This window comes from Mesocricetus auratus, unplaced genomic scaffold (assembly GCF_017639785.1).
Source record: "Mesocricetus auratus isolate SY011 unplaced genomic scaffold, BCM_Maur_2.0 Super-Scaffold_100007, whole genome shotgun sequence".
Taxonomy (NCBI): Eukaryota; Metazoa; Chordata; class Mammalia; order Rodentia; family Cricetidae; genus Mesocricetus; species Mesocricetus auratus.
The window spans coordinates 91,758,080-91,785,795 of NW_024429191.1; the positions used below are offsets into that span (position 1 = coordinate 91,758,080).

Below are 27,716 nucleotides of genomic sequence, written 5' to 3' on the forward strand. Positions count from 1 at the left end.
ACCTATTCAAGATAAATAGGAAACTGGGTTTTCCATGACCACCGTTGCCCCATGCTAAGCTGTCAAGGTAGTGCTACTGAGGCCACCTGTGGTCACCTGAGGACCAGGTAGGGCCTCACTTGGTGCCTTTGGTCAGGGCACCCCTTCCTCAGTACCCCCTAAAGAGCTCAGGGTCCCTGGGACCCGAGACCTGAGGATCTGGGTTTGTAGAAATGGCTGAATGCTTAAACCTGTGACATCTTCTCATCTGTTGTTCTGTTTAGGCCAACACGGAGCGGTTTGAGATGGAGAGCTGTGGGGTTAACCACATTGAGGGGGGCTGGCCCAAGGATGTGAACCCCCTGGAGCTGGAGCAGACCATCCGCTTCCGGAAGAAAGTGGAGAAAGATGAGAATTACATCAATACCGTCATGCAGCTGGGCTCGGTTAGGCTCCTCCCCAGCTCCCGCTGTCCAACACCAGTTCCCTCGCCTGGGCCTGCGCCCGGGCTGTGCATAGCCCCATGAAGGCTTCCGTAGCTCTCATTCAGGGAAGGGGGACCTCACTGCTGACCATAAGCGCCTATGGACAAACAGGTGTTAGAAAGAGACCAAAATGCTGGGAGAGGGCTGGCAAGATGGCTCAGCCTTTGTCACCAAGGCTGACCACATGAGTTGCAGCCCTGGAACATACATGAGGGCTGGAGATAACTCACTCCTGTAAGGTGTTTTCTGACTGCCACACATGCGCAATGGTGAGCACATCCCACCAAAACACGGACGGGCACACATACAACAATAGTAATTAAAAAATAAAATGCGGGAAGTCCCTTGGGTAAAAGTGTACTCCAAAAGAGCCTGTCAGTCAGTCAGTCAGTAATTCACATTCACGCACAGAACTGAATTCTACATCTCCGCCAGACACAGCAGAGGCTGCAAACTGAATCTCACACGCTTCCTGCCCCAAAAGAGTCTAATTCACTCCAAGAGTCTAAGGCAGAGAGACAGATGCACAGACTTTGCCAGATACCATCAAAAGGAACACTGTTGGAGACAAGGACTTGCACATTTGCTTCCTAAGGGGGGATTTCCTGCTGATGGGATCAAAGAAGGTTCCTGGAAAGGTGTTGGGCTTGGGCTAGACCTTGCTGAACAAGAAACAACAGGCAGGGCCTTTGGGGTGGTTTGTCTTTGATGTAAAACGCTACACGGGCCATGCTCGAATACCTGTGTCCCTAAGAACCAGTTGTAACTCTTTTGGAGGCGATGCTTCCCCCATGGAACAAGGGCAGGGACCACTCCATGTTTGTTCCTTCTCAGACTGTGGGATAGCCCCGCTGGGTAGGGCCAGAGGTCTCTCACGGCTAAGAACTCTGGGTGTCTCCCCAGATCATGGAGCACTGCATCAAACAGAACAACGCCATTGATATATACGAGGAATACTTTGATGACGAGGATGGCGTGGAGGTGACCGAAGAGGCCCCTTCAGCCAAGACCATCAACGTCTTCAGGTAGCTCCAGAGGGAGGGGTCCAGGTCAGATTGGTAGGTGAGCCAGTTAACCAATCGAGGGGAGTCTGAGGTTAGCCTGGGCTGAATAATACCTTGTCTTAAAAAAAAAAAAAAAAAAAAGAGCCAGTTAACCAATCTACCAAATCTCTGCTCTGCAGAGGCCGTGGTTTCCACTAGGGGGTACTCTTAGGCAGGCTTCATGGTTTGTGGATTTGGACCAAAGTCCAATGCAGAGCAGGTTTCCACTGCCCTAAAAAGTCCTCACTGCTTTCCCTATTCATTCTCCTGACCCCCAACTCCTGGTACCCACTGATCTTTTTGTTTGTTTGTTTGTTTTTCGAGACAGGGTTTCTCTGTGGCTTTGGAGGCTGTCCTGGAACTCGCTCTGTAGACCAGGCTGGCCTCGAACTCACAGAGATCCGCCTGCCTCTGCCTCCCGAGTGTTGGAATTAAAGGCATGCGCCACCAACGCCCGGCCCCGCTGATCTTTTTATCATCATCAATGCCCTACACTTTGTGGCCCTGTTAGTCTGCCTTCTTTTTCTCACTAATGGGCTTGTTTCTCTGATTCTCTCCCCCTCTTCTCCTTCTCCCCTTCCTCTCTCTTTTTCTTTTTTTCCTTTCTGAAACTGGGTGTCTTGTAGCCCAGGCTGGCCTAGACTCACTATGTAGCCAACACTAGCCCTGAATTCCTGATGCCTCTGCCTGCCTTCCAAGTGCTAGGATTACAGCCCTTGTTTTATGTGGAACTGGGGGACAAATTCGGGGCTTCATACATGTAGACAAAGACTCTAGCGAATGAACTACATCCCCCAGATCTCCCTTTTATTTGGTTAGGACTTGGGTCGGGGTTAGAGGTGTGTGCTGCCATGCCTAGCTGGACAGGAGTTTTGAACGCATTTGGACGAATACCAAGTAGTGAACTGGCTGGGTTCTCCACCTCTTCTATCCCATAATTATGAGATAAGGCTGGCAGTCAAAACTTTCACCAGGTAAGTGTTTGAACTGGGCCAGCGTGGCAGCATGTGCCTTTAGCCCCAGCACTCGGGAGGCAGAGACAGTCGGATCTCTGTGAGTTCAAGTCAAGCCTGGTTTACAGTGATTTTTTTCAGGCCAGCCAGGGCTACAGTGAGACTCTGTCTTTAAAAAGAAGAAAGGAAAGTGTTAAACTACAGTATCAGATCAGCCAGGGCTTTACAGGAACCTTCTTTCTGGAGACACAGCCTGTGTTGGTGTGTGCCTAGTATACACAAGCCCTGGGTTCGATCCCCAGTGTCTTATAAACTGGGTGTCCTGGTGCATGCCTGTAGTCTCAGCACTTGGGAGGTGGAGACAGGAGAACCAGAAATTCAAGGGTATCCTCAGTTTAAGGATTATTATTATTATTATTATTATTATTATTATTATTAGGCTCAAGTTCACTGATCTGCTTCCCTGGCTGTTTCCTCTAGGTGGAGCTGTTGAGATTGGCTTTCCATTTAAGGAAGTCTTGTCAACTTGGGGGGGGGGACGGTTCTGTAGGTTTCGCTTTGTTCTATTTATTTATCTATCTATCCATTTATCTATCTATGTTGCATCGATTTATTTATCTATTGAGACAAGGTCCATCTACTCTGTAACCTAAGCCAGCCTGAGTTGTGGATTACAGGCTTGAGCCAGGATTTGGCAGCTTCAACCTCGTAAAATCAATTCCTAAGTGATAGGGTTGCTTAGATCTACTTGGATCTTTTGCAAAGGAATCTGATAGACTCGGATCGGGGGCACCCTACCCTCCAATCCTCTGCCTTCCCTGCCCTCCCTCCAGGGACCCTCAGGAGATCAAGCGGACAGCCACCCACCTCTCCTGGCACCCTGATGGCAACAGGAAGCTGGCGGTGGCTTATTCCTGCTTGAACTTCCAGCGAGCCCCCATGGGCATGAGCTACGAATCGTACATCTGGGACCTGGGTGAGGAAACAGGTGGTTCCACTGGCCAGGGAGGGCTGAGGGGCCAGGTCAGCAGCCAGCCAAACTCAGGGAGCTGAGACTGGAAACGAGGGGTCAAAGACACTCTGGGGCGCCGCCAGGGCCAGGAGGAAGGCTCTTGTCTCTTCCCTGTGTGGGCGTGGGCAGGCACAACTCCACAGAGCCAAACCAGACCCGGGAGGTTCCGGTCCACTCTTCTTTTGCCTTCCACCCTGGGGATGGACTCTACGGCTTGTGAGTGTTCCAAGTCGCTCCTCCCCAGCCCAACTCCAGATTGCTAATCTGGGTCATTAAGACAGGGATCTGTGGGATCCCAGAGTCATGGAATCCCCATAACAGAAGGGTTCCTATGTGACCAAGCGGGGATCCAAGCAGAGGGAAACCATCCCACCACTCCTGACCCCTGCCTTTCACTCATGGCAGTCAGTGACAGGCCATTTTCCCCAGGGAGGAATGGTAAGGACATGAAACATGTAGGCACAACTCAGAACTGACAGGCAGCCGCTTTCTGCAGCTCATCAAATTCTGACGGCCGCCCTCACCCAGGTTCGCTCTCCAGTTTCAACCCTGGTCTTCAGACCTGGGTGGAAAACATTGACAGAGAGTAGACTTTGTTTGTTTGTTTGTTTTTATTTTTGTTTTTCAAGATAGTTTCTCTATAAATCAATCCTGGCTGTCCTGGAACTCGCTCTGTAGACCAGGCTGGCCTCGAACTCACAGAGGTCCTCCTGCCTCTGCCTCCCCAGTGCTGGGATTAAAGGCGTGCACCTCCACGTCACAGTAGATTTTAAAAAACAAAAAGACAGATAGATATTGTTTGGGGGGGCATGTGTGTCACGGTGCACAAGTTGAGGTTGGATGACTACTCTGTGAGGTCATTTCTCTTCCACCTTTATCTGGTCTTTGAGGACGGAACCAAGGTCACACCAGGCTTTGACGGCAAGTGCCTCTACTGAGCCATCTTACTGGCCCCAAGAGTAGACTTTATGGAAAACCTCAGTGCCATCAAATCATGGATCCTGGGACTTGGGCTGGCTGAAACAGCAAAGGAGCGAAGAAAAGACAAACACAGACACACACTGAAGGGCTGAGGCGGGGCGGTCTGGGCTCTCTGCTGGAGAAATCAGTATGGAGGAAGCTCAGCGTGTTTGTTGTATAGAGTTGAACAGAGACGTGGGGGCTATTGCATACAGCTGAACAAGAATACGGGGTCAGCACATGCAGATAAACAAGGAGGCAGGGTTTCTGTACAGCTGGATCTAGGAGGCAGGCTTGGGTCATCTTAGTGGGATCCATCCCAGTAGGCGAGCCGTCTTCAGGCTGCAAATGTCTGGTGAGAAGAAAGCTACGGCCGACATTCTCTGTACACGATCTCAGCATCCACTCCAGCCTGCCCGAGGAAGCTTTACCCTTTCCCTGGGAGCCTCACCTCTGGTGGGGCTGGAGGTGGGGTGAGACTTTGCCCTTCCTCCCTGGGCCTGATTCTTACCTCCACGTCCCCCAAATAAAGCCACTAGCCAAGATTCAGGCAAAAGAGACCACAAGGGGAGGAAGGGCTCCACGCTGTCTATGTCACCCTCTGTACCATGGAGAATGGGCTGAACTGATCGACCCTGCCCTTTCTCTATGTAGGCCTAATGGATTTTTCCCCCTCTTTATTTTAGAAAACCCCAACAGACCTGAAATTGCCCTGAAGCCATCTTCTCCTCTCATCACCCTGGAGTACAACCCCAAGGATTCCCACGTGCTCCTAGGGGGCTGTTACAATGGGCAGATAGGTAAGGAGAGGCAGGACACCGCTAACCCACGTGGCCGCCAGGGCCCAGCCTGGACTTAGCAGGCAGGCCATTCGGGAAGCTAACACCGCAGTCCCCTGGGAGTCAAGGGTTGCTGACACCTTGGGCTAGCCTCCAGTCATACTCATTCAGGTAAATCTGACATTACCAGGCAGCAAGAAGTTTTTAAAAATTATAATTCAGGCCAGGGAGATTGTTGTCTTTAACAAAATCTCAATTGTTCGATTTTACCAATTAAGACTCAGGAGCCAGATGCTGGGGTGAAGGCCGGCTAGCTCAGAGAGGCAGAGAAAGCACCTGGCTGACCTTCCTCCTCAGCCAAAGCCTCCCGCCATCTCCAACAAGACTCATCAAATTGAGTGTACCCCACTCCCCTCTCCCCCTCCCCCCTGCTTCTCCTTCCTGTGCATCTCTCTATCCATCCTCCCGACTCCTCCTTACTCTCTGTGTTTTTCTCTCAATAATCCTGTGTTCACCTCCTATCAGCTGGTTGACTTATTTAATTGTATTTACAATATTCAAGCAGAAAGCCCTTGGATTAAAGGTGTGTGTGTGCTAGGGCTGAGCCACATCACAACTAGAAACATGTTTGTTGTTTTTTTCCCCAGTAAATAACGCAATCTCGGGGGTTCACATTGTGATCAAATATCATGCAACAGGAGATGGTTACGTGGGTGAAGGTGCCTGCCACTAAGCCTGCTAACCTGAGCTGACCTGTGCAGCCCACACGGTAGACAGAGACAGCAGTTGACCTCTGACCTTCACCCGACTGCCACTGCACCTAGGCACACAGACACATGTATGCGCATAATAAATAAATAAAATGTAGGGTTTTGTTTTGGTTTTGATCTTTTGAGACAGGGTTTCTCTGTGTAGCCCTGGCTGTCCCAGAACTCACTTTGTACACCAGGCTGGCCTCGAACTCAGAGATTTGCCTGCCTCTGGCTCCCAAGTGCTGGGATTTAAAGGAACCACTGCCCCAGGAAATGTAGTTTTGTTTTGTTTTAAAGCTATAGTTCAAATAAAATCAAGGACCAGGGTCAGCCATGGAGGAATGTTAAGGGCCATCGTGGAGTCCAATCTGGAAAAAGTTCATGGGATAGGTGCCCAGCAACATGCACCTCCCCCCCCCAGGCAGTTAGGGCAGTAGTTAGGGCGGTGCTGGCTACAATGGGTGGTAGGGCAGCCTGATACTCAGGTGGGGGTCCCCTGACTGCCTCCCCTCTATTAGAGTGCAGTCAACAAGGCCAGCTGGGATAATCCTTTCTTAAGGGTACACAGCTGAACTCCCCAAGGTGGTTCTGAGGAGGCGGCCAGGGGTGAGGTGGGGGATGGGTCTGTGAGAGTCCAAGGAGGATGTGTGGGGATCAGTTCTCACGTTTCACCTTGTGGGTCCTGGGATTGAACTCAGGTTGTCAGGCTTGGCAAGTATCTTTACCCAGTGATGTCTCTCAGCCCCTGGGCTACTCTTTACTGGGAGCTAATGAATGAGTTCAGTCCTCTGGTTTCTGTGACTCTTGACATCCCCCCTTCTCGTCCCCCCCCCGTGTTCTTATTGACACAGAGTCTCATGTAGCCCAGGCTGGACTTAAACTCAGTAAAATAGCCAAGGTTGACCTTGAATTACGATTCTCCTGCCTCCACTTCCCTAGTGCTGAGATTACAGATGGGCCCCTACTCTGCCAGGTTTGTTTCTGACTGCCTTGGCAGCGCCTGATGTTCTGGGATGTTTCCATTTCATCTAGATTACCCGACTCTCTAACACACCATTCATCACCCACGATTCCTGTGTGCTTTCAATACCTGGAGCTTGTGTGTGTGTGTCAATTTGTCAATCTTTCACTTTTTTTGTTTGTTTTGTTTTTTCAAGACAGGGCTTCTCTGTGTAACAGCCCTAGCTGTCCTGGAACTCACTCTGTAGACCAGGCTGGCCTCGACCTCACAGAGATCCTCCTGCCTCTGCCTCCCAACTGCTGGGATTAAAGGTGTGCACCACCACCACCTGGTTCTTTCATTTATATTTTTTTACTTCAATTTTTATAACATTTTCTGTTTCAGTTATGTGTGTATGTGTGTGTATACATGTGCCCGTGTGTGTGTGTGTGTGTGTGTACATGTGCCCTGGTGTGTGTGCATGTGTGTGCATGTGTGTGCATGTGTGTGCATGTGTGTGTATGTGTGTATATGTGTATGTATGTGTTTATATGTGTGCATGTGTGTGCATGTGTGTGCATGTGTGTGTATATGTGTATGTATATGTTTATGTGTGTGTGTGTGTGTACATGTGCCCTGGTGTGTGTATGTGTGTGTGCATGTGTGTGTATATGTGTATGTGTATGTATGTGTTTATATGTGTGTGTGTGTGTACATGTGCCCTGGTGTGTGTATGTGTGTGTGCATGTGTGTGTATATGTGTATGTGTGTGTTTATATGTGTGTGTGTGTGTGCATGTGCCCTGGTGTGTGTATGTGTGTGTGCATGTGTGTGTATGTGTGTGTATATGTGTATGTGTATGTATGTGTTTATATGTGTGTGTGTGTGTACATGTGCCCTGGTGTGTGTATGTGTGTGTGCGTGTGTGTGTATATGTGTATGTATGTGTTTATGTGTGTGTGTGTGTGTGTACATGTGCCCTGGTGTGTGTATGTGTGTGTGCATGTGTGTGTATATGTGTATGTGTGTGTTTATGTGTGTGTGTGTGTGTGTTTATGTGCCCTGGTGTGTGTATGTGTGTGTGCATGTGTGTGTATGTGTGTGTATATGTGTATGTATATGTATGTGTTTATATGTGTGTGTGTGTGTGTGTTCATGTGCTCTGGTGTGTGTATGTGTGTGTGCATGTGTGTGTATATGTGTATGTGTATGTATGTGTTTATATGTGTGTGTGTGTGTGTGTGTACATGTGCCCAGGCTGCTGATTCTGCTGGCTCCACCCCCAAGTGCTGGGTGTGCTTCCCATATCCAGCTCTCATTTTTGTTTGTTTAAGAGAGGCTCTCACTGTGTAGCCCTGGCTGTCCTGGATCTTGCATTGTAGACCAGACTGGCCTCAAACTCAGAGATCTGCCTGCTTCTACCTCCCGAGTGCTGAGATTAAAGACACACACCACCATTCCTGGCTATTTGGGCTTTTTAAATTATTTTATCATTTTATGTTGTAAGGCAGGGTCTCCATATGAATCACAAATAGGACTTGAACTCACTGTGTAGCCTAGGATGGCCTCAAACTTGCATTAATTCTCCTGCCCCATCTTCTGAGCTCTGGGATTATAAATCTGAGCCACTGTGTTTAGTTTTGCTTTGGGTTTAATTGCTCTTGTTTTCCGATTTGCTTTTGTCTTTTGTTACTTGATTATGTGCGAATGTGCACTTGAGTGCAGTGCCCTTGAAGGCCAGAAGAGGGCATCAGAGTTATAGGCAGTTGGGAGCCTCCTGCTGTGGGTGCTGGGAACCCAAGTCTGATCCAGTGGCAAGAGTAGTATACACTCTTAACCACTGAGCCATCTCTCCAGCTTCCTAATGTATTTTTGCTTTAAAGACTGTGTCTTATTTTGTAGGCCAGGCTAGCCTTAAACTCCTGATTCCCTGAGAGAAAAGCCCAGGTCTATCCCCAAGGGAGGAGCCAGGCTGTGTCACAGCTAAGGGCCCCATACATTGCCCTGCTATATTATCCATTGTCTGAGCCATAAAGGCCATAGCCAAGCTGTTGTCATGACTTATTCAGTATTCACTCATTCATTATTCATGACTCCTTTCAGTGACTTTTCATACTGGCTCACAACGGCTCAGCCCTGGGGTCCTGCTTCCACAGGAAGCAGACTCCAGCTGTGTCTCTGGGATCTCGGAACCCACCCTGAAGCGTTGTTTTGCAGAGCAAGTTAGTCAAAGAAACATTTCTGGGCCTGGCCAGGCCAAGGACAAAAGCCTTGGACTTGGGGCCTACTAGGTCAAAACTTATGAGCAAGTATGTCTGCTGGTTTCCAAAATCATCTTTCCTGGAAATGGTTCTGAGTAAGTATGTGGACCCTTGATGGCTCTCAGGAGGAAGGACAAGCCAGACCAGGGCAGGAGGCAGGCAGGCAGGCAAGCTTTACCCCTTTGTTGGCAAAGCACAAAGATGAGATAACGGCAGGATCTTGAGCACACCCATGAGTATTTCTTTTTATGTGTATTGGTATTTTGCTTGTATGAATGTCTATATGAGGGTGTTGGATCCCCTGTAACTGGAGTTACAGACAGTTGTGAGCTGCCATATGGGTGCTGAGAATTGAATCCAGGTCCTCTGGGAGAGTAGCCAGTGCTCTTAACCTCTGAACCATCTTCCATCCCTGTTTATTTTCTTTTTATTTTATTTTATTTTATTTATTTATTTATTTATTTTTTGGTTTTTCGAGACAGGGTTTCTCTGTATTGTTTTGGAGGCTGTCCTGGAACTCACTTTGTAGACCAGGCTGGCCTCGAACTCACAGAGATCCGCCTGCCTCTGCCTCCCGAGTGCTGGGATTAAACTCTCTTTAGCTTTTAATTTACAATTTAAAGCTTTATTGTGTTGGAGGCTGTGGTAGTTTGAATGTAATTTGCCCCATAATCTCATAGGGAATGGGATTATAGGGAATGGCTTTGTTGGAGGGGGTGTGGCCTTTTTGGAGGAAGTGTGTCACTGTGGGGGCGGGCTTTGAGGTTTCCTATGTTGGAGTGCTGCCCAGTGTGGCAGTTGACTTCCTGTTGCATGAAAGATGTAGCACTCTCAGCTCCAGCACCACGTCTGCCTGCACACTGGCACGCTCCCTGTCATGATGAGAATGGACTGAACTTCTGAAACTGTAACCGAGCCACCTCAATTAAATGTTTTCCTTATAAGAGTTGCCATGGTATGGTGTCTCTTTGCAGCAGTAGAAACCCTAACAAGACAGCGGGGTACCACGGCATATGGGTGGAGGTCAGAGGACAACTTGACAGAGTTGGTTCTTTACTCCCATGTGGCTCTCCGGGGTTAAACTCAGGTTATGGAGCAGCAATAGGCACCTTTACCTGATGCTGTCTCAGCAGCCTGCTTTGTTTATTATTGTTCATTATTAATTTTTTTAGATTTATTTTGTGTACCATGTGTATGTCTAGTTGCCATCAAAGGTAACGGATCCCCTGGAACTGGATTTACAGATGGTTGTGAGCTACTAGGTGGGTTTGGGGAATCAAACCCAGGTCATCTGGCTTCGTGAAAATAACCTTTACCCACCAAGCCATCGCTCCAGCTGCCCCTCCATTTGTACTTCAGGGAGGGCAGGGAGATCTGCCCACATTCTTACTTTCTGGCCTCTGCTGCGCTTCCCCTGCCTTGGGTCCTGGTCTCACCCCTTTGCTTAGCTAGCTCTACCCTCAGCCTTCTCTCTCTGCCACTTTTCCCTACCAACCAGCCCAGCCTCTCTACCTCCTGACCCCACTCCTGTCCCCTCCCAGTACTGAGCCTGGTCCATTCCCAGGAGCTTCACCAGGGCGTAGGGTGGTCTCAGAACATGTCTGGGGCATGATGGAATGAATGAAATCTGTGCTCCTTGAGTCTCTGCATAGATTGTGCGCGGCTGGTAGGAAACACAGGCTGGTTCGAATGTAGCCCTGATTCTAAAAATCCAACCTCAGAGAAGCAGTGTTCCTCCAGTCCCATGCTTCTTACACACACACACACACACACACACACACACACACACACACACTCACTCACCAGCCCCCAAACACAGCTCTCACCTCCAAGGAAAGTGAAAGACAGTTCTAAGGTCAAATATGAGTGACCATGGTCTGGACAGGTGACACCAGATACTAAAGAACAAAGTGACAATAGTTTCCCAAAGTTCTTAGAGCTGCACAGCAGAAAAACCACCAACCAAGGCCTTTCTCAGAGAGTGGTGAAGCCGTGAGTGACAGCACAAGCCTTCAGACCCAGAACTCCCGAGGTGGAGGCGGGAGACTCAGTAGTTAAAGGCCATCCTTAGCTACATAGCAAGTTTGAGGCCAGCCTGGGCTACATGAAACCCTGTCTCAAGGAACCCAAAACAAAGTAAGTGAACACCCACCTCCTACTGCCCAATATCAGTGAAAATAACAGGCAGGTGGGTTGTAACAGTACAGGAAGCCTGTTACAGGCCTCACATAGTATCTGATGACATCCTTCTTGTGTATTATTTTTGTTTTTTGAGACAGGATCTCACTATGTAGCCCTGGCTGGCCTGGGACTTGATATGTAGACCAGGCTGGTCTCAACCTCAGAGTTTCAACTCTGCTCGGTCACAAGAAAAGCTCTACTACAGGTTAGGTTGGTTTGCTTTTCTGGCACCTTCAGTTCATAGTCTCCTCTTCTCCCCGTCAGCCTGCTGGGACACCCGGAAGGGCAGCCTGGTGGCAGAGCTGTCCACCATCGAGTTCAGCCACCGAGACCCAGTGTATGGCACCATCTGGTTGCAGTCAAAGACAGGCACTGAGTGCTTTTCAGCATCCACGGATGGGCAGGTACCACCTGGCTGGACCCTGGAGGGGAGGGGAGGGGAGGGGAGGGGAGGGGAGGAGAGGAGAGGGAAGGGGAGGAGAGGGGAGGAGAGGGAAGGAGAGGGAAGGGGAGGGGAGGGGAGGAGAGGGAAGGGGAAGGGAGGGGAAGGGAGGGGAGGGGAGGGGGAGGGAGGGGAGGAGAGAGGGGAGGGGGAGGAAGAGGGGAGGGGAGGGAGGGGAGGGGAGGGGAGGAGGAGGAGAGGAGAGGGGAGAGGAGGGGGAGAGAAGGAGAGAGGAGAGGGAAGGGGAGGAGAGGGGAGGGGAGGGGAGAGAAGGAGAGAGGAGAGGAAAGGGGAGGGGAGGGGGACCCATGAGAGGCATCCAGAGAACATTGCCTTATGTTCAGTTTTGTGTCACTTCTTTTATTGTGTGGTGCTGGGGCTGGAATCCAGGGCCTTGCGCGTAGGATGTATTCTACCACTGAGCTACACTGAGAGAGAGAGAGAGAGAGAGAGAGAGAGAGAGAGAGAGAGAGAGAGAGAGAGAGAGAGAGAGAGAGAGAGAGGCAGGCGTACAGAGGGGGAAGAATTATTTGGGGGCAGTGGTACATACCATGGTGCCCGCGTGGGTACTGGGGATCAAACTCAGGTCTTCGGGTTTGGTGCAAGCACTTTTACCTGCGGAACCATCTCACCGCCCTAAACTCTCCCCCTTTTAACATGGAATACTGGATGATCCCAAGGATTCAAGGGCAGTCTCTGAAATGCCGCCTCTATCCCCAACGCCCCAGCCCCTCCCTGGGATGTTCGTTTTCTGTGTCCGCCCTGAGAGGTGCTCTCTGCGTACTCAAGCAAACACCCATCTCTCTGCCCTCCCCCTTCTGCACGTGTGACACCTGTCTACACCTGCTGCGTCCCCTGAGCCTACTCAGCAGGCGCTTCAAATTTCACGAAGCCCGATTCTGTGCACGTTGACTGCTTGGCGTGGGTACATTATGATTTGTTTAAGAAGATTTTACATTCTGTTAGCATCACAAAAGGAATAGTGAGACATGCATATGTGCCCGGATCTTTACATACTTACACAGGCAAATCTATGGCATACATTGCTGGCAGTGGGAATGCTACCCTGCCTTGATTTTTTGTTTGTTTGTTTCTGTTTTGAGATCGAATCTCATGTAGTCCAGGTTGGCCTCGAACTGCTGAGCTTACCGCCTCCACCTCCTGGATGCTGGGACAACAGGCACATATGGCCATGCCTGGGTCCTGTTTTCACCTTGCTAGATGTTGCTACATAGGGAGAGTCTGGTGCCCGCGTCTGAATGGTACACAGTTGGCCTTTGTGAATCTTACAAATACGTTTGTTCTCATTGGTCCCACATCATTTGAGGCTCTGGATGGTTCAAGGGGCAAAAGCCAGGGTCCTCAAATTCTCGTTTGTCTTCCCATGCCAGGTCATGTGGTGGGACATTCGCAAGATCAGCGAGCCCACCGAGGTGGTCATCATGGACATCTCCAGAAAGGAACAGCTGGAGAACGCCCTGGGCGCAATCTCCTTGGAGTTCGAGTCTACTTTGGTGGGTGTTTCTTGCTCTCCTCATCTTCACTTGCGGGGGTTGGTGTAGGAGACACGAGAGGAAGCCCTTCCCGAGGCAGCTTTACGCCATGTGAAGGCTTTACCGTGCTGTTCCAGCAGGGGGCAGCAGAGCACTTCCACAAAGGCCTCTATGCTCACTGGTTTGAGGCCCGCCCTTCTGAGCAGAGTTAAGCTTTAAAACCAGAAAAGCACAGTTTTGGGAGGGATGATCGCTGGTCAGGACCAGTATCCACACTGCTTTGGCTTCATTTGAGGCCTCAGGCTGGTCACTTCCCTTCCCCAGGGGAAGAAAAAGGTGTTGAGGAAGGAAGGGAGAGCAGAGGAGCCTGGTGGGAAATCTGGTGGGAAATCGTGTCTGCGCACGATTAGAGCAAGTCTCAAGGGGCAAGGAAACCCCAGAGGCCAGGAATGGTGGTACATGACTGTGAGGCCAGCACTTTTGAGATGGGCGCAGAAAGGTCAGGGGCTCAAGGTCATGCATAGCAAATGTGAGATTCTGTTTGAAAAAAAAAAAAGACAAAACAACAACAAAACAGAAAACAAGAGGACAGCAAAGAGGGTTCAGTGGGCAAAAGCATCTAATGCACAAACCTGATGGCCCAAGTTCAATTCCCAGATCCCACTATTTAAGGAAGCTGACTCCTGGAAGTGGTCCTCTGACTTCTGTGTATACATAGTATGCTATGGTGCACACACACACACACACACACACACACACACACACACACACACACACACACACACCATGATGATAATCATGATGATGATGATAAATAAAAATTAAAAAACTCGACCCCCTGAATGTGGGTGTCAGTGAGGAGGCCTAGGCAATCTATGGGGCCTTTGGTAGTTGACCAGTATTTATTCCTGGCATACAAATGGACATTGGGTGCCCATCCCACAGTGAGAGATGCAATCTCATCCTGGACTCTTGGAGGAGGTTCTAGGCCCTGTCTTGGATGAAATGACAGACTATGGACACCCCCATGGAAGAACTCACCCTCCCCAGGGAAAGGAGGGGGTATTGGATGGGTGGTAGGAGGGGGTGGGAGGAGGGGAGGGAAAGGGAGAGGGATGTGAGATTGACATGTGAAGAAACCTTGTTTCTAATTTGAATTTAAATTTAAAAATAAAATTAAAAAAAGAGAAAAAAATTCAAAAACTCCAGTGGTGGTGGTGGCGGCGGCGGCGGCAGCGGCGGCGGCACACACCTTTAATCCCAGCACTGGGGAGCAGAGACAAGTGAATGGATTTCTGTGAGTTCAAGATCAGCCTGGTCTACAGAGCGGGTTCCAGGACAGCTAGGACTGCACGGGGAAACTCTGTCTCTGGAGGGAAATAATAATAATAATAACAATAATAATAATTCAAAGTTGAAGCCAGAAGCAGAAGGATCATTGAAAATTCAAGGCCAGCTAGGTCTATACAGAGTTCTAGGCCATCCAGGAGTACATAGTATGACCATGCCTCCAACACACAAAACCAAAAACCAATAAAATTTAATCACAAAGCTTAAAGTTGAGCTGAGCAGTCATAGGAACAAACACCCTCTCACTAAATAAAGCAAGAAAATCACATTTGCAGGTGGCTGTTGGCTTGGGCTGGTCTCTCCTCTACATCTTGCTGAGGTCCAAGCTTGTCCCCCTACCCACACTTTGGGGGTGTCACTTGTTTGCTCAAGGTCCTGTCCTAGGACCTTGGGTGGCTCTGGCCTCACACCTGCCCCGGGGATCCTCAGCCACCGGCCAGAGTTCCACCCTGGGTTGATAAGTTGGAAGACAAACCAGTTTCCCTGCCACCATGGCACAGGAGGAGCCCCTGAACTCGGGGCTCGGTAAGACATTGTGCCCCAGTGCTGGGATTTCTAGGCTGCACTATAGATGTAACGTCCCCTCTTCTCCAGGCTGGTCCCTGAGCACACAGCCTTTCCCAGACATGGGCAGCCACCGTGCTCCTGGAAGACCTTGGTTTTATCCCTGCTTCCCCCAGACAAGAAGAGTCTCGGTGACAGTAAACTGAGCACCCTGGTCTGAGCACCCTGATAAAGCTGAACCCCCAGCTCTGATTCATCTCCACCCCAATGTGATGTCTGAGACAAGCAGGTTGGGTGCTTCGAACCTGGCCACTTACGGGTACCCCATGGCTGGCGTAATTGCTTTTTTCTCAGGACCCCCCCCCAAATTTGGTCTTTTTATTTGATGTCCAACTTAGAAGCTCAGTTTGTGTTCTCTTTCTGTCTCTGTGTCTCTTGTTATGAATACTGAACCTGGGGCCAACATTTTAACACTAACCCATCTTCCAGTCTCTGCATGCTTCAAATAAAATTACCTCTCTCTCTCTCTCTCTCTCTCTCTCTCTCTCTCTCTCTCTCTCTCTCTCTCTCTCTCTCTCTCTCTTTCTCTCTCTCGTTTTTCAAGACAGGGTTTCTCTGTGTAGTCCTGGCTGGCCTGGAACCGGCTCTGTAGACCAGGTTGACCTTGAAGCAGAGGTCAGCCTGCCTCTGCCTCTTGAGCACTGGGATTAAAGGCGTGTGCCGCTGCCACCACCACCCGGCTATTATTCATTTATTTTAAAGATTTATTTACTTTGTGTGTGTGAGTTTACTGCCTGCATTTACAATCCTGGTACCTGAAGAGGTCAGAAGAGAGCACCCCTGAAACCAGAGCTGCGTTTGTGAGCCACCATGCCCATGCCGGGAGTCGAACCTGTGTCCTCTGCAAGAGCAACAGGTGCTCTTAACTGATATCTCCAGTGTCTCTTAGTTTTTTATTTTAGACAAGTCCCTTGTATCCCAGGTTGGACTTGAACTTACTATCTTGCCAAAAACAACCTTGAACTTAAAAAAAAAGATACTACATTTTTAAGTATTTATTTTTGGTGGGGGGGCATGCTTGTGGAGGTCAGGGGACAACTTGTGGGAGTCTGTTCTCCCCTTTACCGTTTGGGTCTCGGGGACTCAGCTCAGGGTATCAAGCTTGGCGGTTATGTCCTTCATCCGTGGAGCCACCTCCAGACTCATGACCTTGAACTTCCGATGCCCCTGCCTCCACCAGTTGGTGCTGGTTTACAGGTCTGCTCTAGCTAACCCGCTCTGAAGGGCCAATTCAGCGGTGCTCTACCCAGTGTCACACGCCCTTCCCTGCCACTGGCTCAGCAATTTTCCTGTCTTTCAAAGCTGAAGCTCTTTATCAAGATGTGACATGTTATTTACCATGTCTGGGTGGGCAGGAGCCCCGCTTCCTATGTTACTGATAAACACGATGGCACTTCCTCATAGCTGTGTGGGTTCTGCTGACTCACGCTTTTAACACGGTCCTTCCTCAAAAGGAATGTGGTTATTTCTACATTTTCCAGTTAAAGCTGGGCTTGATGGTTTGAGCCTTAGTGCCAGCAGAGGCACACAGGCAGGCAGATCCCTGGGAGTTCAAGGCTAGCCTGGTCTACACAGCAAGTTGCAGGACGGCTAAGGTTACAAAGTTAGACCATATGTCAAAAGAAAGAAAGGAAGAAAGGAAGGAAGGAAGGAAGGAAAACAGAAAAAAACTAACAAACCTCTTTGCCTAGCACTCATTTTAACTGATTTTTCAAATGTTCAAAGTGAAGCATATGATTTCCTTCCCAATAACCAGCTCTCCTGCCAGAGAAAAACAAAAGACAAAAAACAAAAACAAAAAACAAAAACTGAAACCCTATGCCTGTGAGAAAAACAGGTCCTCATTTCCTTCTCCCTGAGACCCAAGCAATTCTCATCACTCTTTACCTTGATGACCTGGCCTACTCTAGGGACATCTAAAAAGAAGGGTCATACAGCAATTGCCTCTCTTCCTTCCTTTTTTGTTTTTTTTGTTGTTGTTGTTGTTGTTGTTTTGTTTTTCGAGACAGGGTTTCTCCGTGGCTTTGGAGGTTGTTCTGAAACTAGCTCTTGAAGACCAGGCTGGTCTCTGAACTCACAGAGATCCACCTGCCTCTGCCTCCCGAGTGCTAGATTAAAGGCGTGCGCCACCAACGCCCGGCTTCTTTCCTTTCTTTTAAAGTAGGGTCTCATTTAGTCCAGGCTGACCTCAGACTAGCTAAGTGTTTGGGGGGAACCTTGAACTTCTGATCCTGTCTCTTGCGCCTGACTACAGAATTTCAGGAACGCACCACATGCCTGCTGTGTAAGGTCTGAGCCAGGGTTCCGTGTCTGCTCGACAAGTACTCTGCGGACTGAGCTGCACTCCTAGCCCTTTTCCTGCTTTTATTTGTAATTTTAAAGTTCATTAACTTTGTGTGTGCGTGTATGTGTTTGTGTGCATGTCCTGGCATGTGCACACATGTACTGGTGCACCTATGTGTAATGCACCTGTGGAGGTCTCGGAGACAATTCAACCTGCAGGAGTTGGTTCTCTCTCCTTCCATCCTGGGTCCTAGGCATCAAACTCGGGTTGTCAGATTTGGCGGCATGGTCACTATGGTACCAGAGACGGCTTCGGCATGGTCTGAGCCACACTGTGTCTACTCCTAGGCCTTGGTTATTCTACATATAGACAAATATCCAAAATCATATGACAGAATGCTTCCTGGGGCTGAAGAGGTGGCTCTGTGGTAAAGCACCCGCTTTCTTTAACTCCAGTGCTCTGGGGAACGGAGACAGGAGGGTGACTGGGGCTTGCTGGCTGCCAGCCTCTCTGAAACAAGAGCTCCGAGTTCAGTGACAGACCCTGCCTCAAAGGAGCAAGGCAGAGTGGTAGAGGGAGACACCCAAAGTCTCCTTTGGACTATACGCACTGTTGCACACAAATGCACATTCACCACACACACACACACACACACACACACACACACTGCATAGTGCTTGCAGTGATAGCTGTGTGGAGGGCCCTCCTAGTGACCCTTCAGAGAACACCAGAGCCAAGGTCACGTGGGTCCAGCCTAGAGCTGATGTCTCATGACACCTTCCTCTTTTATCATCGTCCCCCCACAGCCAACCAAGTTCATGGTGGGCACGGAGCAGGGCATCGTTATCTCCTGCAACCGCAAGGCCAAGACATCAGCTGAGAAGATCGTCTGTACCTTCTCAGGCCACCACGGCCCCATCTATGCCCTCCAGAGAAACCCCTTCTACCCGAAGAACTTCCTGACGGTTGGTGACTGGACAGCCCGCATCTGGTCTGAGGACAGTAGGGAGTCATCTATCATGTGGACCAGGTAAGCAGAAGGGGCACGGGACCCACTTCACAGACTCGGCATGGCGGCTCATGCCTGCAATCCCAGCACTCTGGAGGCCAAAGTAGGAGGATCCCAAGTTTGAAGCACCCTGAGCTACATAGAAAGACCTTGTCTAAAACAAAACAAAACAAAATAAAACCACCCCACAAGCAAAAAAAAAAAAAAAAAAAAAAACCCAACAAACAAAAAACCACATTCTAAGTGAAATTTAAATTTCATTTAAAATTTTTGTTGTTGTTTTAAAGGACGTTCTAATGATGACCTTGAATGCCTTGTGTTTCTGTCTCTACCTCGCATGTACTGGAGAGGTGTGTATCACCATGCCTGGTTAACACTTTAGATTTTTTTTTTTTGAGACAGGTCCTACTGTGTAGACCAGATTGGCTTAGAGCTCTCTGTGTAAATAGGCTTGGCTCAAACTCACAGAGATCAGCCTACCTGTCTTGGTTGTTTTGTTTTGTTAACTCCATACAAGCTGGGGTTAACCCGAGAAGAGACGTCCGTATTTGAGGATGCACCTCCATCAGATGGCCTGTATGCACATCTGCATCTTGGTTAATGATTGATGCGGGAGGGCCCCGCCCCCTGAAGGTAGTGCTGCCCCTGGGCAGGTGGTCCTGGGTGTGTAAGAGAGCCAGGGTGTGCAAGGCCTGAGGGGTGAGCCAGGGAGCCTTGTTCCCTTGTGGCCTCTGCTTTCAGGGTTCTTTCTCACCCTGACTTCCCAGGGTGACAGACTATCTACCTAGAAGTAGGAGGGGAAATTAACCCTTTCCTCCCCGAGCTGCTCCTGATCACGGTGTTTTATCACAGCAGTAGAAACCCTAAGACACTGCCTCTGCCTCCCAAGTGGCTGAGATTAAAAGTCTGTGTCGTTGGGCAGTGGTGGCGCATGTTCTTTAAAACCCAGCGCTCGGGAGACAGAGGCAGGCGGGTCTCTGTGAGTTTGCGACCAGCCTGGTCTACAAAGCAAGTTCCAGGACAACCATGGTTGTTACACAGAGAAACCCTGTTTAAAAAAAAGGAAGGAAGGAAGGAAGGAAGGAAGGAAGCTGTGTCACCACACCCAGCCAATGCCAATGAGTATGAATATGTCTCATGTAGTATTTGGAATACACTTACACTAAAAATTTCAAAAATCTTCAGTTGGGGGCTGGAGAGTGGCTCAGGGTTAAGAGCACTGACTGCTCTTCCAGAGGACCTGGGTTCAATTCCCAGCAACCACAGGGCAGCTCACACCTGTCGATGGATCTGACACCCTCACACAGGCATCCATGGAGGCAAAACACCAATGCACATAAAGTAGAAATTAAACTAAATAAAATCTCCAGTCAGCTGGGCATGGTGCCGCACACCTTTTTCCCCTAGTATCGAGGAGGTAAAGGCAGGCGGATCTCTTCCAGTTCTAGGCCAGCCAGAGCTATACAGTGAGAACTGTCTCAAACAAATATCTCCAGTTTCTTCTTGTTAGGATCATTTCTTCTGCTGTGGATCAACTGTTTGTTCATATGAAGCAAATGAAGCTGGAAATTTTAGTCTAGCCTCAGCTATACCTCTTTGGAGGAGGAGGAATGGGTTTGGAAGAAAAGTCAAGGAAAGACAGACAGACAGACAGACAGACAGACAGACAGACAGACAGACAGACAGACAGACAGAGTTTAAAAACATTCCACATTGAGGGCTGAATCTCTGTTGGCCTGGTAAGATGCCACAGTGAATGAAGGTGCTTGTGTGGACCAGACAGCCCGTGTTTGATCCCCAGAACCCTCCTGCAAGTTGTCCTCAGCCCTCCTACTCGTGCTGTGGCACAAATGCCCCCACACACATATAAACTTACACGTAAAAAATATGTCTTTAAAACTATTAAACAAATGTATTTCCTGCTCACCAAACAAGCTTTTGAAAATCTAAAATAAGGGCCAGGAGGAAACAGAGCCAGCTCCCATCTCAGAATTGTGAACTTCCTGGGCATTTCTTTCCTGGGATCCCAGTTCCAGCAGCTCTGACTCTGTGAGAAATACCAATGGCCAGCCAGCCGATGGGGGAGAGCCACACCCCCTGTGAAGTTCATCCTGAGAAACCATGGAAGAGTGAGGCTGCCATGCTGGAGGTCAGACCCAGGAAAGAACTTCCTACCCAGAAGGACTCAGAGAAACCCGGCCCTGTGGGAGCCTCAGCGAGAGGCACCATGGGCCAGCCAGCCTTAGTGCTCCCTCCCAACACAGGCTCTGACTCACCACATGGCTCCTATAGGTACCACATGTCTTACCTCTCCGATGGAGCCTGGAGCCCCGTGAGACCAGCAGTTTTCTTCACCACCAAGATGGATGGGACCCTGGACATCTGGGACTTGGTGTTCAAGCAGTGTGACCCTGCCCTCAGCCTGAAGGTCACATGTCCTCCCTCCCTCCCTCCGGGGTCCTTTCTGGATGGGTGGGGGGTTGGGTGCATGTATGTATGTGTGTCTTGCTGCTGCTCTAGGTAGTAGGTGCACTCGGACAGGGTCTCTCTGGGCAATGTGATTTCTGCCCAGCTACACTCTGGCCTTGGGAGCATGGGTTCCTGCAGAACTGAGGGGCCAGGAGACTTGCAGCTGGGATGATGTAGAAGAATCATCCCGGGGATTTAAATAGTGGCAAGGCACTTGCTTAGCGTTCATCAAGTCTGAGTTCGCACCAGGACCACAAGAAACGAGTTTATTCAGTTGGTGGGACACTGACCTAGTGGGCACACGGCCCTGGGTTCTGTCTGTAGTGTGCCAGAAACCAGGTGTGATGGTGCAGCCAGAGGATCAGAAGTTCAAGGCCATTCTTGTCTGCACAGTGAGCTCAAGACCACCCTGGCCTACATGAGACCCAGACTCAAACAACAATAAGACAGGAGATAATTTAAGAGAAGTAGACATTTTCTCCCTTCTCCAATAGTGATCCCTATACTCAGACCCCCTATATGCAGATTGTCTGCAGCCCCTGCCCCCCCATCACCCTATATCAGCACACTGTAGCTGAGGTCACTGGCTGGAGCCATGGGAGGCCAGGGAGCTCAGTGATCCATAGCACAAATGGCGTTACACCAACAATGAGGGTCTTGTCAGCAAACGAACCTCCTCCGCCGTGGAAGGGTGTATTACTGGGGGTGTTTGAACAGGGCCAGCTAATGGGATACTTGTGACTTTAGTTTTCTTTCCTGCTCTACCTGTCTCTGCTGACCCTTGAGCAGGTGTGTGATGAGGCCCTCTTCTGCCTCCGGGTTCAGGACACCGGCTGTCTCATCGCCTGTGGCTCCCAGCTTGGAACGACCACTCTGCTGGAGGTCTCCAGCAGTCTCTCCACCCTGCAGAGGAATGAGAAGAACATAGCATCTTCCGTGAGTGCCAGGGCGAGGCCCACTCTGCACAGGTCCTGACCTGGCCGAGTCAGGAGAAACGGGCTGTCACTGTTGGCCAGGGCAGCATGGCGGCGTCACCAAACTGTTGATCTGCCTTTGCGCCGTTGCTAGCATCCAGCAGTCCTGGCCAGGTCACTCGCATGCCCAGACTTTAGTTTCTCAGCTGTAAATCAAAGAGGTTTGACAGAGTAAAACAATGGGACTTTTTTGGCAGCAGAGTCTCTCAGTTAAAGGCTTAGCATTCGTCCACAGAGAAGACAATGGAAGTGATCTGCCTGATGGATGATAGAGTACTGAGATCCAACACAACCCCTCTCCCCACCCTGGGGCTCATTCCCCAGTAGCGTGGGGACACTAGGACTGAAGTTCTTGGTGTTGAAGCCAGGATAGCCTGGTGGTTGTGCCTGAGGCAGAGGCCTCATGTCTGAGCTGAGGACCAAAATCACCATCTTGCCTACCCCAAGGACATTCTTCACTGTAGCCTGTGTATCTGGACCTCCTTGGAACTGAGTAACTCAGTGTCCCTGCTCAAGGATGACCTTGAGTTTCTGATTCACCCGCCTTGGCCTCCAGAGACTTGGGGTTGCTGGTGTGTGCCACCGTACCGTTTATGCAGCCAGATTTCTGCTAGGCAGGCACTCTTAACAGCTGCCCTACGTCCCTAGCACTGTGAACAAGTATGTACTTGTTTGTTTTGAGGCGGGATCTTACTTTGTAGCCTTGGCTTGGCCTATGTTGACCAGGCTGGCCTTGAACTCACAGAGATCCACCTGCCTCTGCCTCCTGAGTGCTGGGTTTTAAGGCATGCGCCACCATATCTGGCTTAGTTGTTTGTTTGTATCCAGTACATGAATACAAATAAATAAAAGCAAATGTTCAAGGTTTACATACTCAGAGGTGCATTTTTGCAGTTACAAATTTACTTGATGCGTAATTACATGCTGACACCTTTAATTTCAAAGGAAGTAGTTCAATACATAATATATCTCTCAGCTATGGCATAGATTTTTTTTAGACAGGGTTTTGCCAAGTAGCCCATGTTGTCAGACTTTCTTTTGGGACCATCAGACCCCAAATAATGACATGGAGACTTATTATTAATTATGAAAGATTGGCCTTAGCTAGGGCTTATTCCCAACTAGCTCTTATCACTTGAATGAATCTGTTTCTATTAATCTGTGTTCTGTCACGTGGCTCTTTACCTCTCCTCCTCAGTATCACATGTCCAACTTCCTCAGTGTCTTGCTGACAAATCCCCCTGTCTCTCTTCATCCCAGAGTTCCTATCTCTGCCCAGAAACCCTGCCTATCCTCTCCTGTCTAGCTAGCTATTGGCCAATCAACTCTTTATTAAACTAGTCAGATGCCTTAGGCAGGCAAGGTAAAACAGTGACACAGCTTCACACAGTGTAATAAAAATATCTGACGGCCGGGCGGTGGTGGCGCACGCCTTTAATCCCAGCACTCGGGAGGCAGAGGCAGGTGGATCTCTGTGAGTTTGAGGCCAGGCTGGACCGACAGCCTCCAAAACAATACAGAGAAACTCTGTCTTGGAAAACATATATATATATATATATATATATATATATATATGTATGTATGTATGTGTATATATATATATGTATATATATGTATATATATATATATATATATATATCAGACAAGCCCAGGCTGGCTTATATTTGCAGTAATCCTCCTGCCTCATTCCCCTGAGCACTGAGATCCTAAGTGTATATCACCATTCCTGGACCAGCCCTCCTTTATTGATATGACCCCCAGCAGACCTCACCCAGGACAAATTTCCATAGAAGCCCAGACTATTTGGGGTTTCCAGCTGTCTCCCTACCTCCCCTACCACCAGCCTGTCCCTGTCTGTCCCAGATGTTTGAACGTGAGACCCGGCGGGAAAAGATCCTGGAGGCCAGGCACCGCGAGATGCGGCTGAAGGAGAAAGGCAAGGCAGAGGGCAAAGATGACGACCAGAGGGATGAGGAGGCGGCCCTGAACCTTGAAGAGCTAGTCACCAAAGCCGAGCAGGAGTTCTTCGATGTCATCTTCTCAGAGCTGAAGAAGAAGGAGGCAGAGGCTCTGAAGAAGAAACCAAAGCCTGTAAGCATCTCAGCAGGGTCTTGGGTGGGCTGGGTTTGGGAGAGAGCCGTGAGGCCTGAGTTCTGCCCAACTGCTGGCCTCCTGGGTGACCTCAGAGCCAGTAACTTTCCTGGATGGATCTTGACTGTCCACTGGTAAAGGGCTGACTCCCTCTATCTCCTGAGGAAACTTGTCTCCTAAGAGACACCAGGTTCCTTTGAGGGCTGGAGTTCCATGCCTCCTGCTATCCTCCTCACCATGGTAGGCTCATCTTCAACATGTGTGGTGCCCTTGAATCAGGGCCCTGGGAATCCATGAGTTAGCATGAGGGTTTTGAGGCCTGTGGGAGGAAAGGGCTGTGGTATTTGCCCTGTGTGCACTGTTCTGCCTTAGCCCAACCAGGTGACAGGATTGTGGCCTGTGACTGCTCCCCTGCCCCTGGCCCCAGCTTGCAAGCATTCTCTGACTTTGTCACCTGGCCTCTTACTTCCCTCTCATCTCTTCAGTTGCCGTCTGGAAAACGGAGAAAGCGCCGTAAAGATGGTGCCTGGTTACCTTCTGGGGTCAAAGGGAAAAGAATCTTCTTCATGTATATCATTGCCCTTAGGGGTCTACACAGGAAGGAGCCAGGGGCCAGGAAAACAATGCAGCCAGGCTACACCAGTGCCTGCTTTTCTAAGCTGTGTCACAGGGCCCGCTTGTGGCATGGGGTTCAAGGCTAAAATGAAAGTGTGGGGCCCTTGTTTAAAAAGTATTTAGGGGAGGGTCTGGAGAGATGGCTCAGCGGTTAAGAGCACTGACTGCTCTTCCAGAGGACCATAGACAACTGTCTAACTCAACTCAAATTCCACGGGTGTCCAACGCCTTCCTCAGGTGTCTGTGGCCATCAGACATACATGTGGTACTCTGACATACGTGCAAGCAAAACACACATTCAAAATAAAGAAATAGAAGTATTTAGTGGAGTTAACAAGATGGCTTTATGGGTAAAGGCCACTTACTACAAGCCTGATGATCTGAGTTTGATTCCTGGGGACCCACATGGTGGAAACAGAGAACCAACTCCCACAAGTTGTCTTCTGACTACCCCAGGGATGCTGTGGAACTCAGGTCATGTGCATGGTCACATAAGTGCCCACACACACACAGACACACAGACACACACACAGACACACACACACAGGCACACACACACGCACGCACGCATGCACGCACATGCACACACACACGCCTATGCACATGCACACACATGCACACACACGCCTATGCACACGCACACACGCATGCGCACACACAGCACATGCACACACACATGCACACACACGTCTATGCACATGCACACGCACATGCACACACACACGCCTATGCACACGCACACCCTGAATAAATATAAGAATTATTTAGAGGGGCCTAGGGTGCAGCTCAGTTGATAGACTGCTTGTCTGGCATTCATGAAGCTCTGGCTTCCATGTTCAATATCAAACCATAAACCCGGTGGGGTCATGAGCACCTGCAATGCTCACTTATACAGACTCAGGCAGGAGGGTAACGTCACGTGAGGAGGGTCTCGGATCCCCTGGAGATGGAGTTAGAGGTGGTTATGAGCCGCCTGACATGGGTTCTGGAACTGAATGCAGATTATCTTCAAGAGCAGCGAGTCTTAACCCCTGAACCATCTCCCCAGCACCTCCTTCTGCCTGGAGACACTTGCTGTTCCCTCCCACTGCTTGAGGACAGGGAGTGATTTTGGTGATGTAACTCGTATTTGGACAGCCCTTGGCTGAGAGCCATGCTGTGGGTGGGGAGGGGAGCCCCCATTTATAGCACAGGCTGGACTAGAGTCCTGTCTCTCTGGTCTGAAGCCCCAGGCTCTTCCCATCTGTCACTCCTGGTCCACCCCATTCTTCAGAAGGCAAAGATTACAGTGTCATGGGACCAGGAGGCGTGTGCTCGGTGTGCTACCTCCTGGAGTGCTTTTCTTGCAACCTTTAAACATTCTAGATGAAGCTGTCCTAGAGAAAGTGTTGAGGCTCACAGATTCAACCCCTCTCCTGCCCACGCAATACCTCCTCCTCTCTTAGTACTTGTAGTTAGCCTGAAATTGGGGGTCAGAGAGCATCACTCGGAAGCGAGGACGAATAACCCATACCTGTAACCTGAGCACTGCAGGGAACCCGAGCCAGAAAACCCAGAATTTGAGGCCAACGTCTGTTATGTTGCAAGAGTTCCTCTCAAAAGAATGAAAGTGGGGGTGGATGGATGCTGTCCCTATACACTTTCTTCCTTCACTCTTACCTCTAAGCCCAGCCCTCCAGGCGTCATGCCTACATCCAGGTACCCCATGCAGAGCAGGCTCAAGGTTGCCCACACTGCAAGTGGTAGAAGCCGGGCTCACAGTTTCCCAAAGTCTCACCTGCCTCCTCCATCCCATGGGTCTGGGCCCTTGCTGGGCCAGCTTGGAGTGGACACCACGGGCGCCTAGGGACTTACTCTCTGGGCTCCTGGCAGCTCCCTGCCCTTGGCCTTTGGGGTTTTATCTCAGTGAATCAGGGAGGGCCTGCCCCTCACCAGCATTTCTGTTTTTGCTTCAAAAGAAAAAGGCAAGTGTAGAGACAGACGGTGGAGAGGAAATGTTGGGAGAAGTTATCGGAGAGGAAGAAGACACGGGTGAAGACGTGGGGGGTGAAGAGAGAGAAGATGTGTCCACCTAGGGCAGCGTCTGCCCACGGCGCTGTCCCTTTGTGTCCCTTGCTGGCCGCCGCCTTGATGCCACCCCTTCTGACAAGTGGAAGCTGAGTTTCCTTCTTGGACAATTTTTGGTGGGGAGATCAAGGACAAATCACTAGCCCCCACCCGGGCCGAGCCCCAAGTGTGTGCCTTTCTCTGGGGGGAAGGGATAGGACTTATCCCTGCGATAGCTCCCCCAGCCTCAGCCACTCTGTGGCTCTCTCTGGCTCAGGACACATGGGACCTTCAGTTAGACTCCATTCTGCCCATCACAGGATCTCCGATCAGTAGTTACCAATGCCTTTCTCTAGAAACTCCCAGAGCTCAGCTGAGCTTGCCCCATGGTACAGGGGCCTCCGGAACACCTACAGAGGGGCAAGTTTCTTTTGCCTTCTCCGCCCCCTCACCTACTTTGTAACAGGAACAAAAGTCTTGTCCTCCTCTCCAGTGCCTTCCAAGCAACCCCAAGGGGTATCTTGGCATGCAGCCACGTGAGGGCGGTCTACGAGAGAGTAGGTAGGGTGATCCTGGCTCTCCTTGTCCATGCATATTTTTTATTGTTATGCATCTTATGCAAATTAAATCAGTGATAACAGCAGTGTTTGTCATGAATCCCACACTTGGGGCCTCTCATTGATCTCCTACAATCCTTCCAAAGTTCCTGGAATGTTTGTGTTTCTCAGTCCCTGTCTTACCAAAGAGGAAACTGAGGCTCTAGGAGAGTTACCTGGTCACGGCAGCTGAGGAGTGGAGCAGGGACCAGAGCATGGGGCAATTGATTGTGGGCCAAGAACTATGCAGAGCAGTAGGCCCTTTGGGGGTAGGCACCGGCGTGGGTCCCAAAGTCACGGCTCCATACAGTAGTGGTAGAGGCCACCTCAGAGCCAGTTCCATACCCATACAAAGTCCCAGAGGGTCTGTGGCTGTCAGCAGAGATTTAAAGTGCCTGCATTAAGAACGTCATTGGCAGCCGGGCGTTGGTGGCACAC

The 27,716-nt window shown here is 49.9% G+C and overlaps 1 protein-coding gene across 4 annotated transcripts in view; it reads left to right on the plus strand.

Moving 5' to 3' along the window:
• The window catches only part of Dnai2 (dynein axonemal intermediate chain 2), a 35,776-nt gene extending 8,451 nt beyond the window's left edge, over window positions 1–27,325 (plus strand). For 3 of the 4 annotated variants that reach the window (XM_040750020.1, XM_021226979.2, XM_040750021.1), the window contains 11 exons: window positions 264–425; window positions 1,368–1,489; window positions 3,294–3,436; window positions 5,119–5,232; window positions 11,610–11,749; window positions 13,179–13,301; window positions 18,285–18,508; window positions 20,780–20,915; window positions 21,746–21,892; window positions 23,794–24,021; window positions 26,595–27,325. In XM_040750020.1, the coding sequence (XP_040605954.1) occupies window positions 264–425; window positions 1,368–1,489; window positions 3,294–3,436; window positions 5,119–5,232; window positions 11,610–11,749; window positions 13,179–13,301; window positions 18,285–18,508; window positions 20,780–20,915; window positions 21,746–21,892; window positions 23,794–24,021; window positions 26,595–26,711 (1,656 nt within the window). In that variant the 3' untranslated portion in view covers window positions 26,712–27,325. The remainder of the gene's footprint in view (window positions 1–263; window positions 426–1,367; window positions 1,490–3,293; window positions 3,437–5,118; window positions 5,233–11,609; window positions 11,750–13,178; window positions 13,302–18,284; window positions 18,509–20,779; window positions 20,916–21,745; window positions 21,893–23,793; window positions 24,022–26,594) is intronic. The other variant, XM_040750022.1, reaches the window with a different exon arrangement.
• Window positions 27,326–27,716: the final 391 nt, after the last annotated feature.